Genomic DNA, 17,859 nt, shown 5'->3' with positions numbered 1-17,859 from the left:
TGAATCGTAATGAATCAGTGACTCGTCATGAATCAGTGACTCGTCATGAATCAGTGACTCGTCATGAATCAGTGACTCGTCATGAATCAGTGACTCGTGATGAATCAGTGACTCGTGATGAATCAGTGACTCGTGGCAAATCAGCAGCTCATGGCAAATCAGCGACTCGTCATGAATCAGTGACTCGTAATGAATCAGTGACTCGTGATGAATCAGTGACTCGTGATGAATCAGTGACTCGTGATGAATCAGTGACTCGTGATGAATCAGTGACTCGTGATGAATCAGTGACTCGTGATGAATAAGTGAATCGTGATGAATAAGTGAATCGTAATGAATCAGTGACTCGTCATGAATCAGTGACTCGTCATGAATCAGTGACTCGTCATGAATCAGTGACTCGTGATGAATCAGTGACTCGTGATGAATCAGTGACTCGTGATGAATCAGTGACTCGTGATGAATCAGTGACTCGTGGCAAATCAGCAGCTCATGGCAAATCAGCGACTCGTCATGAATCAGTGACTCGTGATGAATCAGTGACTCGTGATGAATCAGTGACTCGTGATGAATCAGTGACTCGTGATGAATCAGTGACTCGTGATGAATAAGTGAATCGTGATGAATAAGTGAATCGTAATGAATCAGTGACTCGTCATGAATCAGTGACTCGTCATGAATCAGTGACTCGTCATGAATCAGTGACTCGTCATGAATCAGTGACTCGTGATGAATCAGTGACTCGTGATGAATCAGTGACTCGTGATGAATCAGTGACTCGTGATGAATAAGTGAATCGTGATGAATCAGTGACTCGTCATGAATCAGTGACTCGTCATGAATCAGTGACTCGTGGCAAATCAGTGACTCGTCATGAATCAGTGACTCGTCATGAATCAGTGACTCGTCATGAATCAGTGACTCGTCATGAATCAGTGACTCGTCATGAATCAGTGACTCGTCATGAATCAGTGACTCGTCATGAATCAGTGACTCGTGATGAATCAGTGACTCGTGGCGAATCAGTGACTCGTAATGAATCAGTGACTCGTCATGAATCAGTGACTCGTCATGAATCAGTGACTCGTGATGAATCAGTGACTCGTGATGAATCAGTGACTCGTGATGAATCAGTGACTCGTGATGAATAAGTGAATCGTGTGTGTTTGTGCAGCCGGTCGACAGGGAGCCGCTTGTCTTTCATCTGGACTCCGGAGCCCGTCGCCATGACGACACAGAACTTCCTGACGAGTTTTTTGAAGTCACTGTTGACGACATTCGGAAGAGATTCTCGCAGCTGAAGAGCGAGAGGTGAGAACGTGCTACACACATTTGATTAACGTGTGAAGTGACCAATCACAGTTCACTTCTACTGTCACAGTGCTGTTATTGTTAATGAAAACTATTAAAAATTATTTTCATCAACTGAAGTAAAGCTGAAATAAAGTAAAATAATCAATATAAAGCTTAAACTTAAAATCTTGCCTTACTAGATAATATATATATATATTAGGGCTGTCAGTCGATTACAATTCTTAATCTAATTAATTACATGATGTCTCGATTAATTGATCTAATTAATCGCAAAATAAATTTGACTGAAAATACCCACAAGATATTATTTAAAGCAATTTTTGTGTTTAAATGAGAAAGTATCAAGTAGACATTACAAATTGTAGCTTTAGAAATAAATATTTTATTTGATTCAACATAAAATATATTACACATAAACATTTAGGCTACAACGGCCTGACATAAACTATGGAACATAAAAGAAGATACTTTGAGAAACATCTCAAAATATAAAATAAAAACAAATGTAAAGTATTAATAAATACTACAATAATATATAATAATAAAAATAAGTACTAAAAAGTAATAAGGACTGTATCTAAATGTAAAAAATCTAATTTATAATATTTTAATATATTATATTATTTATAATATAGTTTAGAAATATATTAGTTTGTTACTAGTACTAAAAAACTAAATCTAAAACTTTATGAATAAAAAAAAAACTATGTATACATTAAAAAAAAAAAACAAGTAATAAAAATAACTAAAACTTTAACTAAAATTAAAATGCATATAGAAAATATTGAATTAAATCTCAATTTAATGAAATCTAATTCCAAATATTATCAAAAATCGTACGTAAAAGTATCTCCGTGATGCTAAAGTAACACTGTCCAGAATAAAGAAGGATCAGTGTAAATTGTTTATAATATGATTGTAAATTTTAAATCTTATGTCGTGACCTTTGCCCTCTGACTCCTCAGACAGTTTCATATCTGAGCATCAGTTATTGTGAGTAAATGACTGTTCTGACGTATCTAATTAAAACCCGCAGACTGTCTCTCTCTGTCTGTCTCTTCTATTCCCGTCTTCCTTCAGTGACGTCCTCAGGTGATTAATGGGTTTTTAACGAGTGCAGCACGTGTGTTTGGCGTGTGTGTGTCGTGGTTTTGAGTGTTACCGCAGCAGACGCGTGTCTGGGACACCAGACTAAAAACACTCCGCTGTCAGTCATTTCAGATTGAACTTTAGGAAATTCAGTAAAGAAATACATAAATAATCATGCACTGGGGAATAAAACATTTTTCAAAGTTATAAATAAAACAGATATTTCAAATACTATTTCAGTCTTTCTACTTAGTTCAAATTGAATTAGATGTGTTACTTGCCGCTTCTTTGTAATAATTTTTTACGTTTTTGAGCGAAATTATTTTTGAAGAAATTTCTGAGAAAAATCTGAGTAAATCTTATCCTATGCAAAATTTTATACAATGTGTTCTTTTTTTAGGCTGTTATGTTCAGCTGTATAAAATGTTTTAATTTAATTTTTAATTTAATTTATTTATCTTTTGTTCTTTTTATTATGTGTAGTTGTATAAAATATTTAATTTTATTTTTTGTTGTGGTGCTATGTTTAGTTGTGTAAACTGTTTTACATTTATTTATTTATTTAGTGATTCCTTGTTGTTTATTAGTATCAAATGTTTAAGGTTTATTTAATTTTATTAATTCAAATTTTCTTTTCTTTATATTGTGGTATGTTTAGTTATTATTTAAATTATTATAAATTATTTATCTATTTATTTTTTTATTTTTTTTGTTAAGTTGTATAAAATATTTTCTATTTAATTATTTTATTTGATGAAAGGACTCAAAATAATATTAGAAAATAAAGTTCAGAGCAAGGGCTTGATGCTATGACATGTCCCTACCAATATACAGAGAGTGCTAAATTGTCCCTAGCAATAATTTTGATCGAACAATTAAATATGTTTATGTTGTTCTGCTGTTTTGTGTTCATCTGCTCTATTTGTATTGACTATCCCTCTATATAGACTAATACAATCACATACAACAATCATTTCTCAAATATTTATTACAATATACACTAATAAACTGAACATTGACTTCAATGCTTTGAGAGACTGGATGCTTTCAGCTGATTTCTATTGAACTGCAGCTCAAACTATTTCAAATATAGTGAATTAAGCTACAAACTCCATCATAAACACAATGTGTCCATCTAACATGTATTTTGAGGTTTCCTCAACTCAATATGTTCATAGATTTGTGTTGGATGTTATGAATGGAAATATGGAGATTTTATGTGGAAACATCACACTTTTTTCGCTTATTTCAGTTAATGAGCCAGTAATAGTTCTGACAGTGTCGTGTAAACATGACTGAAGACGAGAAAACAGGAGAAACAGATGAACCGATTCAATTGAGTGAGTCATTTACGCTGGAACCGATTCGATTGATTCGAACTCGTGACTTCGATCATTCAGTTCAAGCGATTCACTACAAAAACCAGATCAAAAGAGACCGTTTCGAAGCGCTCCAGTCGGATCACGAATCATTTGATTCAGATCGGAACTTCAGAGCAGGTTCTCGTATCATATTTGACAATTTAAGTTTGCAAATCATTTGATTCAGATCGAGGATTTCGGTGCGTGGATCTTTCTTTCTGATTTCTTTTTCTTTTTTTATTAAACAATACAAAACATCAAATCATTAAGGCAATACAGTTACAAAAAAAAAAAAGAAAGAATACAAATTTTTTTAAGAGAATTAACCATGGTTTTACTATAGTACACGTGTAGTAGCCATGTTTTTGTTTTGTATAACCACAGTTTTACTACAATATGATGGTTAAACTATGGTTAGTGTAGCAAAAGCATGGTTAATTTGTGGTTACCCTGGTTTAACTGTAGTAAGCGTGTTCATCTGAACACAGGATGAATATAGAGAGGCAGTTTTCACTGCTTTAACTCTGGATAGTTTCCATGAACTCATCTGGATCAACTCTGAATAAAGAAAAGAGATGAAGAGCAGATTTTTGGGAAATTTAGCTAGCAGGAAACACAAATCAAGTTCTATCTTCCTATATTCTCTTTCGAGGCGTCAAACAATCCAAAGAAAACATCTTTAAATCAGAAAGAAAGGTCACTTACAAAATGAGATCGGATGAACATTAAATAAAACTGGGACCTACACTCTTGGTTCAGAGTAGAGTTCAGACTGTAATTCAGATGAATTTGATCTTCTCTGTGTGTTTTAGGAAGGCGATGGAGGAAGCTCCTCTCACGACTAAATCTCTGCGAGAGTCTCAGATGAAGGAGAAGTTGGACAGGTATCCGAAGGTGAGTCTGCTTCTCGTGTCTGATCATGTGATCGGTCATGTGACTGGATTCACGCGTTTGATTGGTCGCTGTGTTTATCAGGTGGCGCTGAGGGTCCAGTTTCCTGACCGTCACGTTCTTCAGGGCTTCTTCAGACCTCTAGAAACAGGTAATATAAAATAATTTATTAAATGTCTAAATATATTAAATATTGTTTTATTTTATTGTTTATATCTTTCCTTATTTTGTGTTTTTATATATGTATATATGTCTGTATCTGTGTGTGTGTGTAATATATATATATATATATATATATATATATATATATATATATATATACACTGAACAAAATTATAAACGCAACACTTTTGTTTTTGCCCCCATCTTTCATGAGCTGAACTCAAAGATCTAAGACTTTTTCTATGTACACAAAAGGCCTATTCCTCTCAAATATTGTTCACAAATCTGTCTAAATCTGTGTTAGTGAGCACTTCTCCTTTGCCGAGATAATCCATCCACCTCACAGGTGTGGCATATCAAGATGCTGATTAGACAGCATGATTATAGCACAGGTGTGCTTTAGGCTGGCCACAATAAAGGCCACTCTAAAATGTGCAGTTTTATCACAGCACAATGCCACAGATGTCGCAAGACAGCTGCTGCAACAATCGGTTTGCATAACCAAAGAATTTCTGCACAAACTGTCAGAAACCGTCTCAGGGAAGCTCATCTGCATGCTCAAAAACAAAAGTGTTGCGTTTATAATTTTGTTCTGTGTGTGTGCATATATATATATATATATATATATATATATATATATATATATATATATATATATATATATTAGTTTTATAAACTATATTTTATTATTCTTTGTACTGCTGTATGTTTAGATGTATAAAATATTTAATTAAATTTTATTTTATTTCATTATTTTAGTTTTTTATGTTGTTTAGTGTTTTAACATGAGACTGCAGATGTTAGCGTGATGTTTCTCTGTTTTTCAGTCACTGCTCTGAGGAGTTTTGTCAAATCTCACCTGCAGGACCCACAAATGCAGTTTTACCTGTGTGAGTTTCACACGCACACACACAGAGAGAGAGAGGAGAATAAATGTAACCTTGGAGCACAAAACCAGTCATAAGGGTCAATTTTTCAAAATTGAAACTTATACATCATCTGAATTCTGAATAAATAATCTTTCCATTGATGTATGGTTTGTTATGATAGGACAATATTTGGCTGAGATACAACTATTAGAAAATCTGGAATCTGAGGGAGCAAAAAAATCTAAATATTGAGAAAATCTCCTTTAAAGTTGTTCAAATGAAGTTCTTAGCAATGCATATTACTAATCAAAAATTAACTTTTGATATATTTACAGTAGGACATTTACAAAATATCTTCATGGAACATGATCTTAATATCCTAATGATTTTTGTCATAAAAGAGAAATGTATAATTTTGATCCATACAATGTATTGTTGTCTATTGATACAAATATACCTGTGCTACTCATGACTGCTTTTGTGCTGCAGGGACACACACACACACACACACACTGATGTTGTCCTACATGATGTGTGTTTTATCAGTGTTTTTTGTTTTCTAGTTGTTGCACCTCCCAAAACCATCCTAGACGAGCCGAATGTCACTCTATTCCAGGTCAGACCGACTGTGTGAGAGTTTATGTGTGTGTGTGTGTGTGTGTGAGACAGAGAGAGTGTTTAATCTGTGTGTGTGAGACAGAGAGAGTGTTTAATGTGTGTGTGTGTGTGTGTGTGTGTGTGAGAGAGAGAGAGAGAGTGTTTGTGTGTGTGTGTGAGACAGAAAGAGTGTTTAATGTGTGTGTGTGTGTGTGTGTGTGAGAGAGAGAGTGTTTAGTGTGTGTGTGTGAGAGAGAGAGTGTTTAGTGTGTGTGGTTGTGTGTGTGTGTGTGTGTGTGTGTGTGAGAGTGCGTGTGTGTGAGAGTGCGTGTGTGTTTGACTGGCATCTTCCACATTCTGAAAAGTAAATGCATGTAAAGTCGTTGCTGCTATACGAGGCTGATGTAGTGGTTGCTCCCTCCAGAGGTCAGGTCAGGGGTCAAGGCCAGGCTTATTATAAATTGATGCTTTTAGTTGAAAGCGAGATGAGATACATTTATAGAGTCTCAGTCTCCAGCTGGAAACAGCCATCATTTTTGTCTTGATGTTTGTTGTCAGATTCACCCATAAACACACACATATCTGTGGGTGTGTGTGTGTGTGTGTATCTCAGGAAGGGCACAAACAGGATGTGTTACTTGCTCACTTTCCGTCATGTAATGGAAGGAATGTTTTACACACACACACACACACACACACACACAGTGTCTCTGAGGACAGACGCCCCTCGGCCCTTTCAAACATATTGTTTTCTGTTCAAAGAGCTCTAAGAATAGAAATCAGCACAGAGACACCCATTATAGAGACGGAAACAACTAGGCACTGCCTTTGTGTGTGAGTGTGAGAGTGTGTGTGAGAGTGTGTGTGAGAGTGAGTGTGAGAGTGAGTGAGAGTGAGAGTGTGTGTGAGAGTGTGTGTGAGAGTGTGTGTGAGAGTGTGAGAGTGAGTGTGTGTGTGTGAGTGTGTGTGTGTGTGTGTGTGTGAGAGAGTGAGTGTGTGTGTGTGTGAGAGAGTGAGTGTGTGTGTGTGTGTGAGAGTGCGTGTGTGTGAGAGCGCGTGTGTGTGAGAGCGCGTGTGTGTGAGAGCGCGTGTGTGTGAGAGCGCGTGTGTGTGAGAGCGTGTGTGTGAGAGCGCGTGTGTGAGAGCGCGTGTGTGAGAGCGCGTGTGTGAGAGCGCGTGTGTGAGAGCGCGTGTGTGAGAGCGTGTGTGTGTGAGAGTGTGTGTGTGTGAGAGTGTGTGTGTGTGTGAGAGTGTGTGTGTGGTTTGTCCTGACACTTTGAGCACATTGTATTTTAGATATATTTTATTTGCAAATATCATGAATTGTCATATAATCTCACAGACCTTAAGTGACCTTGTCAAAGCTGGATTCTTCTAATATTTTTTGGAGTTTTATAATAGTAATAATAATAATAATTGTTGTTGTTGTTATAAATTATTTATAGAGAAGTATTTCTAATAAAAATGTAAATATAAGTAATATTTATTAGTATTAAATATTATTATACATTTTATTTGATTTATGACTTTTTTAATTATAAATATTATTATAAATGTATTATTTGATTTACATTACATTTTTTAATTCTAAGTAATTTTATTATTATTTGTCGCTGTTATGTAATGTCTACTTAGACATTACATTTATTATATTGTAAATTATATTATAAATATTTTTATTAGTATTTTGTCATTATTATAATAAATGGAAATAATGAAACCTAATAATAAATATTTTTTTTAAATATTATTGTTAGAAAGTAGTTATTTTATTATAAATGATATTATAAATATGTATTATGTACACTGACATGACATTTACTATATTATAAATAATTTTATAGATTTTTAGTAACTATTATTGTTTTTATAATAATTTTCAATTACTATTTTTAATGTGGTTATAATTAGTTTATTTTTAAAATAAATGCTGTTCTTTTGAACTGTCTATTTGTTAAAGAATCATGATTTCCACAAAAAAAATTTCCACACAGTCGTTATGTGGTAATGGCGACAGTCATTAACCTCTTTCTCCCTCTCTCTCTCTCTGTGTGTGTGTGTGTGTTCATCGTTCTGTCTCTCTCTCTCAGGCGAGTCTCTTCCCTGCTGCTCTCGTGTACTTTGGCTCAGACGTGAGGACAGGTTTGTTAACATCTTTCATCTGCTGTCCAAAATAATGACATCAATTTAATCTGCTTTACTGGAAGCACACAGTGCATTCTGGGTAACGGGAGCGTCTAGCTCTGCTGGTCATCTGATCGCTCTGTTCCACTCACACACTTACTGAGTCTATTCTGGGGACGTTTGTTTCTGTATGAAGGACGGTCATTCCTCTGACGCTCCTCACATTCATTCACTGGAATCTAGAGGACAGGAAGTGAGCTGTACTCATATCCTGTGTGTGTGTGTGTGTGTGTGTGTGTGTGTGTGATTCCACAGATGGTTACTTGCGCTCTGATCTTCTGGACGTCAGTGTCTCCGCCCTGCAGGCTGATGAACTCATAGCAGGGTGAATATTTCACTGGATTTCTCTTTTTCCTTTTATTGAACTGTCAGATATTAATAATAGTAGGGTAAAAAATATTAGAATATATAGTATGAAGTGAAGTGAAGTGACATTCAGCCAAGTATGGTGACCCATACTCGGAATTCATGCTCTGCATTTAACCCATCCAACGTGCACACACACACACACAGCAGTGAACACACACACACACCGTGAACACACACACACCATGAACACACACACACCGTGAACACACACCCGGAGCAGTGGGCATTTATGCTGCAGCGCCCGGGGAGCAGTTGGGGGTTCGGTGCCTTGCTCAAGGGCACCTCAGTCGTGGTATTGAGGGTGAAGAGAGCGCTGGACATTCACTCCCCCCACCTACAATCCCTGCCGGCCCGAGACTCGAACCCACAACCTTTGGATCACGAGTCCAACTCTCTAACCATTAGGCCAGTATAAGAATAAATGCAAGAAAGTAACTTAAAATGGACAAAAAAAAGAAAAGGTAAAGATAACACTAAGACATACAGCGGGTAAAATAGGTATTGAACACGTCACCACTTTTCTCAGTAACTATATTTCTAAAGGTGCTGTTGACGTGAAATTTTTTGTACAAGCAATCCATACATACAAAGAAAACAAAACTAATAAGTTCAGAAATTAAGTTATGTGTAATAAAATGAAATGACACAGAGAAAAAGTATTGAACTACTGAAATGTATTTAATACTTCGTACAAAAGCGTTTGTTGGTAATGACAGCTTCAAGCTGCCTCCTGCAGGAGAAACTAGTGGCATGCGTTGCTCAGGTGGGATGTAGTCTTCAAATCTTGAAGGATCTGTGGCCTCTTCTATGAACTCTGATCTTTAGTTCTTATTTTCTATTGGATTGAAGTCAGGTGAATCTAGCAGCTTTATTTTCATTCACCGAAACCAATCGAGAGTTTCCTTGGTTGTGTTTGGGATCTTTGTCACTCTTGTTTCATCTTCATCCTGGTACTGTAGGTGTTGGACTGAAGCAGCTAATATTCATTTCCACTGATGAGGAGAAGGATTGCTTTCTAATTACTGATAGATTTCTGCTGGAGTCTTGGCTTTCCTTTCCTTTCTTCATGTGTTCAATACTTTTTCTCTGTGTCATTCCATTTTATTACACATCACTTCATTTCTGAACTTATTTGTTTTGTTTTCTTTGTATGTATGGATAGCTTGGGTTGTTACTGACATCTGGTGAAAATTTCATGTCAACAGCACCTTTAGAAATATATTTACTGAGAAAAATGGTGACGTGTTCAATACTTATTTGTTCTGTTTTTTCATTTTTTGTTCATCCTCACACTCTCTCACACACACACACACTCTCACAAACACTCACACACACTCTCACAAACACACACACACACTCTCACAAACACACACACACACTCTCACAAACACACACACAATCTCTCACTCACTCACACACACACACACACACTCTCACTCTCTCACTCACACACACACACACACTCTCACAAACACACACACACACTCTCACAAACACACAGACACACACACACACAATCTCTCACTCACTCACTCACACACACACACACACACTCACTGTTTTCCTGGGAGGAGTGTTTCTCTCCTGCTGGAATTCCTTTGAGGTTCCGTCCGATGTGAGATTCCAGCGGCTGTTTCCTCTCATATCCGCTCTAAAGATAGTGGTAGCTTTGCTAGAAACCCCTCCAACACACACACACACACACACACACACTCACTCACTCACACACTCTCACAAACACACACACACACACACACACTCTCACAAACACTCACACACACTCTCACAAACACACACACACACTCTCACAAACACACACACACACACTCTCACAAACACACACACAATCTCTCACTCACTCACACACACACACACTCTCACTCTCTCACTCACACACACACACACACTCTCACAAACACACACACACACTCTCACAAACACACAGACACACACACACAATCTCTCACTCACTCACTCACACACACACACACACACACACACACTCTCACTCTCTCACTCACACACACACACACACACACACACACACACACACACTCACTGTTTTCCTGGGAGGAGTGTTTCTCTCCTGCTGGAATTTCTTTGAGGTTCCGTCCGATGTGAGATTCCAGCGGCTGTTTCCTCTCACATCCGCTCTAAAGATAGTGGTAGCTTTCCTAGAAACCCCTCCAACACACACACACACACACACACACCTGTCTCCTTCTCGCCTTCATCACACACACACACATACACATATCAAAGCAGATGCTGTCCTGCTGGGATCGGCACGGCAGCTCACGGTGATGTCTTCATATGAGACACACACACACACACAGCTACACAAAACACACTGTACTGAAGAGGTCCAGAGTTTATCATCATATAGGTCTCAGTTTTCTTGCTTTAACCCGTAGATTCCACCCAAACACCAGTTACTCCAGTGTTATTTTAGAATTATTTAATACTTTTATTAATATAGAATTTATATAATATAGATTTTTATTAATTATTTAATTCATATTTTGGTTTAGCTTTAAAAAAAAAAGTTTTCATTTAATTTCAGTTTAAGTTTCACTTTTATGTGCTTTTGTAAGTCTTTTTTTTTCTATTTAACTTTATTTTAAGTTGTAGTAATTTTTGTTCTTCAACTTAAACTTATTTAATTCACTGTAGTTGCCCATATTTCTATAAAAAAACATTTAAGCTTTTTATGTTTAAGTTTTACAATCTAATATTGTTTTTTTATTTCAGCTTTATTTCAATTAAAGAAAAAATTGTATCTCGTGTGTGTGTGTGTGTGTATAATATATATATATATATATATATATATATATATATATATATATATATATATATATATATATATATATATATATATTTATTTTATTTTTAATTTAATTCCAGATTTAGTTCTAGTTATTTTAGTATTTTTAGTGTATTAATAAGAATAAAGTTATTCACATTGCACCTGTCATACAGTCAAACAAAAATGTATTCATACACCTTCAGCATAAGTTGGAGGAAACTGGTTATCTGGGTAATGCTCATAGATCTGAATGTTTATCTCTCATCTCAAACATTACACTGATGCAGGAAGTCTGTAAGAACCGCAGCCTCTCAGGAGGTCATGACCTCTAACCTCGGTCAGTCACATGAAAGGGGTCAGAGAGACGCGCTTATCTTCTCTAAACACTTGTGTAAGCTGTCTTCCTGTTCCTGTGTCCAGCTGTATGCCGTGCTCTCCTCCTCCTGTCTCTGAAGACGACCCACCACCTGCTCCCGAGTCATGTGACCCCTCCGTCCAGCAGGGGGCGACAGAGGACAGTGGTGATACTCAGACTGCAGCGGTCCGACCGGTGAAGACCGACCCCGGGAAAGTGCCCAAATGGCTCAAACTGCCAGGTGTGTTCAAGAGTTTATTGCAGATTTCAGACAAACGCCACTAGAGAAGCACACTGACACTAGTGTTCAAACATCTGGAGTCATCAGATTATTCTAATTAGGGATGCACGATATTATCGGAATGTTATCGGAATCAGCTGATAATGGTTTAAAATGTAAATATCGGCATCACGCCGATATGAAAAATCTTCATTATTGTTTAATTCTAACAAATACTTTTTGTTAAAAACTAACCAAAATTAAAAATAATTGTTTATAATTTCTGCACAGGAGAGACTTGTTTCCAAGCATAATATATGGGTATCGGTATCGGCAATGTCTATCGGTCAAATGATTTGAAAAATATTGGCATATCGGATATCAGTAAAAATGCAATACCGTGCATCCCTAATTCTAATGTTTTTGCTCAACAAGGCTGTATTTATTTGATTAAAAACTTTAATATTGTGAAATATTAATACAATTTAAAATAATTCATTTATTTATATTTTTATCGCAATTCTGACTTAATATTCTGAAATTCTGACTTTAGATCTTGCAATTCTGAATTTTATTTATTTTATTTAAAAGTTCAGAATTTATATTTCACAATTCTGAATTAATTTTTTGAAATGCTTACTTTATATTTAGAAAATCTGCCTTTATATTTCAAAATGCTGACTTTATATCTCAATTGTGACATTTTGACTTTATATTTCGAAATTCTGACTGTTGATATTCAAGTTCAAGTTTATTTGTATAGCGCTTTTTACGATACAAATCATTTCCATAATATATTTATATATTGCAGAAACTTAATATATTTAACTTATGGCAAAATTTGGTAATTCGGTAATTCTAATTTTAAATCCATATTCTGACTTTATATTTTCCAGGTTTGACTTTATATTATGCAATTCGGACTTTATATCTCAATTATGACTTTATTTTGAAATTCTGACTTTATACCTCATGAAAAAAAAAAAGTCTGAATTATGTAATGTTGCAATCAAAATGTTAATTTTTCTATCCCGTAGTGGAAACAGGCTACCATAGTTTAATATAGGAAATATATATTGAAAAATGATTAGGTTTTCCTCTTTTTGACTGCTGTTGTTGTTTTTTCAGGTAAGAAGTGAGGAGGACGAGAGCTCGTTTCCCATCAGTAGAGCAATAGTTTGACAGTAATTCATGCAAACCTGCATCAATTAAACATACGATGATAATGGAGTTCTTCTCTTTATTTCTGACATCAAGTATTCCTGGTTAAATTCTGAAATAAGAATTCTATGTAGATGTATTAAAAATTAAAAACAAATGAACAAAAATTGGGGAAAAATGCAGAACAAAATTACTAAAATAAAATGGAAAAGGAAAACATAAAAATAAAAGCTAATTCCGTTTTTTTCTGACGTCATTGACCCTGAGGTCACGGTTAGTTTAGGTGTGTTTTTCTCGAAGCGATGCTTTGAAGTGATGGCTCCAGACGTCTGAAGGAACTTCAAAGTGTCCAGAGCTTGGTCTCTGTTTAACTAGCTGTTGACTGGGTTAATGACGTCCAGCTGCGCTCATGTTTAACCTACACAACACTTACTTCATCCTCATCCTCATCCTCATCCCGGCACAGGTGACACTCATCTGCACTGCACTCGAAATACACTTCAGCTTTATTACTGTTAACTCAAACTATTAAACACCATTTTCATTCAGTGAAATAAATAAAATACTAATAATAGATTCAAATGAGAAATGTTGCCATGGCAGCTGACTGAAATAAAAATGGTTGTAATTACTGAGCATTTTTATATTATGTTTTTTTTCAACCCCCTGAATTAAAGCTTAAAGTCTGCACCTCGATTTCATCTTCATTGTTTCATTTTAATTCTATTCTGGTGGCATACTGAGACGAAATTATGAAAATTGTCAGTGTCCAAATATATATGGACCTAACTGTGTGCATATATATATATATATATATATATATATATATATATATATATATATATATATATATATATATACTGAAGTCATTCAAGTCAAAATGATAGACTCTGATTGCTTTAATGTGTTTCTTATGTCTTATTATGAATAATTCATTAGTGCACCATACAAGGGTTATTATTGTAAACTAAAACCATAACAAAAAATCATTACCTGAAATTAAATAAACATTAACTGAAAAAAGAAAATTGAATGTACGGATTATTATTTTATTTTAGCTAGTTCCCAATGAGTAGCCTTGATTGAGTTTGAGGTTCTTCTGTTGGATTTTGGTGGATGTTTGTTTCCCTCTGCTGGACGCTTGCAGCTCTTGTGTGTGTGTGTGTGTGTGTGTGTGTGTGAGAGAGAGTGTGTGTGTGTGTGTGTGTGAGTGTGTGTGTGTGTGTGTGTGTGTGTGTGTGTGTGAGAGTGTGTGTGTGTGTGAGAGTGTGTGTGTGTGTGTGTGTGTGTGTGTGTGAGAGTGTGTGTGTGTGTGTGCTTTGGTGAAGTGTTTTCTCCAGATGGCAGAACAGATCCAGCTGAACCACAGCATGTGAATACACTGATTCTTCAGCTGGTGGCGCTGTTGTGTTAAAAACATCCTCTAAAGAACTCAAACAGTTATTTGGACCAGGTTTAATTATAGTTATCTAAAAATTAAACCAGAAAAATCTTAGGTGATATGAAATATACATTATTTGATTTAATTATTTACCATTAATTAAACAATTTTTTAACTTATTCTATTTCAACTAGTTTCCAGGAAACCTTTCTCATTTTCAGTTGTTTAACTTAATCTACTGAAATAACTAAAACTACAACTGAAATAAAATGACTGAAACTGAATTAAAATGCAAAAAATAAAAAGAGAAAAAGGCTATATTTAGTGTTCTCGTTAGTATTTCAGAAGTGATTGATGAGGTTACAGCAGGAGCACTGAACATGAACTGAAAGTCCATATTAATATGATTCAAGCATGTTCATATCTGCTGTGATGATCAGTGTTTGTGTCAGATAATGACTCGTTATGGTTTGTGCTTTAATCAGTAAATGAGTCCCAGTCGCACCGTGATGCTGTTTTTAGAGGATCCTTCCTCTATCAATACTCTGTGTGTCACATTACCACAGAGAAATATTTATACTCAAAGAATATGCTAATATTTATTTATTCTCAGAAAAGAAATGATAAACAAATATGCTGGGGTCTTCACCTTGGGTTGAAAATGATCATTAATGTTTATTTATTCAATATTTTTCATACACAAAGTAGTAAAAAAAGTAAAATTTAAAATTATGCCAGGGGTATTTAAAATAATTTATTTATTTTTGTTAGTTTTAAAAATATTTCTATGCTCAAAGAAAGTATTAAAAAGTTGTATAAAAATTAACATTTATTTATTGATTTTTTTAAAGATATTATTTTAAAATTATTTTTATACTCAAAAAATAAATTATTTAAAAAACACTAGGGGGTTTGAAAATTATTTATCTATGTTTTTATTTTATTGCATACTTAGTGCAAAATATTTGTATACTAAAAATGTAGCCTATTAAAAATTATGTATTAAAAAATATTTGAAAATGCTAGGGGTCTTTATGGGAGGGTTTGAAAATGATTTATTCATTCATGTATGTATGTATGTATTTATTATTTGTTTAATCTATTTTAGTTATATTTAAATTATTATTATATTATAAAACAAAAAACTAAAAGTCACATTCAACCGGAGCTACTAAAATACTAAATACTAAAGTTCAGCTAAATACATTGCTGTCCCACATTAAACTGCATTATTTAGTCAAATTAAAATGTATGAATTTTGACAACAATAATGATGTAATGGCTTTGCAATGTGAGCATAAGATAAATACACTAATTTTGTAGGCTGTATGTTATTTTTATGGGTCAAGCTTAAAATGCAGCACTCAGATTAATATAAAACACAATGGGGTTCTTCTGTTTCGTCTCTCCATCATAAAGACGTCCTTCTGTGTATCATGAGAAACCTGGACATGACACTTCAAGGTTAGTAAGTGATTTCATCAGATTAGTGTGTTTTTCAATCAGCAGATTTCAAGAATGTTTTTGTCAAAGCAGTGAAAGGTTCAAAATGACGCTGGACTCCACTGAACTTCATTGCATGGACAAAATAAATAGCATTTTAAGAATATCTTCTTTTGTGTTTAACAGAATAAAGAAAGTAATTTAGATTTGGAACACCATGAAGAGCGAGTAAATGATGATGACATTTTGGCCTGAACGAATCCTTTAACATTCACTGAGCCTAAAAGATTCCTTTTAAAGCAATAGTTCACCAAAAATAGATCCTTTGCAGTGAATGGGTGCCGTCAGAATGAGAGTCCAAACAGCTGATAAAAACATCACAATAATCCACACCACTCCAGTCCATCAGTTAACATCTGGAGAAGACAAAAGATCAAACACATCCAGCATTAAGATGTTTTTAAATAAAATACCAAAGGGTCCATAATAACTCTTCCTCCAGTGAAAAAGTCCATCTCCTGTTGTCTCTCACATCAAACTCCAGCCACATATTAGTTTAGAGCTGTTTTGATCTGCGCAGATGTCTCTCCTGATTCAGACCAGAACACTTTTTCACTGGAGGAAGAGTTATTATGGATTATGGACTCAATGTATTAGAAACGTCTTAATGCTGGATGTGTTTCATCATTTGAACTGTTCCTTTAAGAGCAGCGACTGTAGTTGTCTGACATATTTATAGTTCTTCTTCTGCGTGTCTTTATATATAGAATAACTGTGGTTTCTTGTCACAGGCGGCGTCTGACACGCATTCCAGCTTCATATCTGCTCTGACACTCCCACATACCCATAACTCTCTCCTCTGGACCTCCATGACTGGAGACAGCAGACCTGATCTTCTCTGTGGACTGATTCTGGTATCTGGCTCCAGATTCAGCTGAAACACCGAGTCTGGATCTGGAAGGTAATTGATCTGATGTTAATGATGTCGCTGTGACTCTGAGCAGGTTTTCTGTCCGTCTCTGTGAGAATCGAGTGAGTTTGACGTGTTTGCTTTCTGACAGATCATGAGTCAGACGCTCCAAAATAGAGTCAGAAATACTCCATGCACGCCTGAGGAGGAACGTCTGAGGAACAGCCTTGACTCAGAAACGGACGGACGGACGACAGACGAGCAGGAGTCAGTGCTTCAGAGCTCAACATCAACCTCCTGCTGCTTCTAGAATTACTCCATCATAATAAGACATAAAACACACTAGCGTTTGGGTCAGTAAGAGTTTAAATTATTACTTTTATTCAGCAAGGCTGCATTAAATTGATCAAAAGTGGAACAGGAACCTGTTCGTCGAGTGGTGTTCTTCTCACAGAGAGAACCCTCGAAAATCCCCGATCAGAGTTGTGCTTTACTTTCTGCAGCAAGTGTTGGAGCGAAGCGTGTCTCCCTCCACCCTTGAAGTCCACGTTGTTGTCCCCATAGAGGGGAAGACAGTAGGGAAGCACGACCTGGTCATCAGGATCCTTAGGGGGGCGAGAAGGTTGAATCCTCCTCGTCCTCCCTCTATCCCCTCTTGGGACCTTAGTCTGGTGCTCAGAGCATTACAGCAGGACCTATTTGAGCCTTTGCAGTCAGATGAGCTGAAGTTTCTTTCAATGAAAACTC

The 17,859-nt window shown here is 35.6% G+C and overlaps 2 protein-coding genes across 2 annotated transcripts in view; both read left to right on the top strand.

Annotated features, from left to right (window-relative positions):
• LOC306855450 (tether containing UBX domain for GLUT4-like) overlaps window positions 1-14,084 on the top strand; it is a 29,390-nt gene extending 15,306 nt beyond the window's left edge. The window contains exons 9-17 of the mRNA XM_079394187.1: window positions 1,175-1,311; window positions 4,577-4,658; window positions 4,740-4,806; window positions 5,645-5,707; window positions 6,250-6,302; window positions 8,374-8,425; window positions 8,723-8,792; window positions 12,063-12,238; window positions 13,346-14,084. Coding sequence (XP_079250313.1) covers window positions 1,175-1,311; window positions 4,577-4,658; window positions 4,740-4,806; window positions 5,645-5,707; window positions 6,250-6,302; window positions 8,374-8,425; window positions 8,723-8,792; window positions 12,063-12,238; window positions 13,346-13,356 — 711 coding nt within the window. The 3' untranslated portion in view covers window positions 13,357-14,084. The remainder of the gene's footprint in view (window positions 1-1,174; window positions 1,312-4,576; window positions 4,659-4,739; window positions 4,807-5,644; window positions 5,708-6,249; window positions 6,303-8,373; window positions 8,426-8,722; window positions 8,793-12,062; window positions 12,239-13,345) is intronic.
• Window positions 1-17,859, top strand: part of LOC306855257 (pyrroline-5-carboxylate reductase 1, mitochondrial-like) — a 251,100-nt gene that overhangs the window by 199,323 nt on the left and 33,918 nt on the right. The window lies entirely within an intron of this gene.

This window comes from Barbus barbus (assembly GCF_936440315.1).
Source record: "Barbus barbus genome assembly, chromosome: 35".
Taxonomy (NCBI): Eukaryota; Metazoa; Chordata; class Actinopteri; order Cypriniformes; family Cyprinidae; genus Barbus; species Barbus barbus.
The sequence above is the reverse complement of the archived record's forward strand: the minus strand, read 5'-3'. Positions and strand labels throughout refer to the sequence as shown.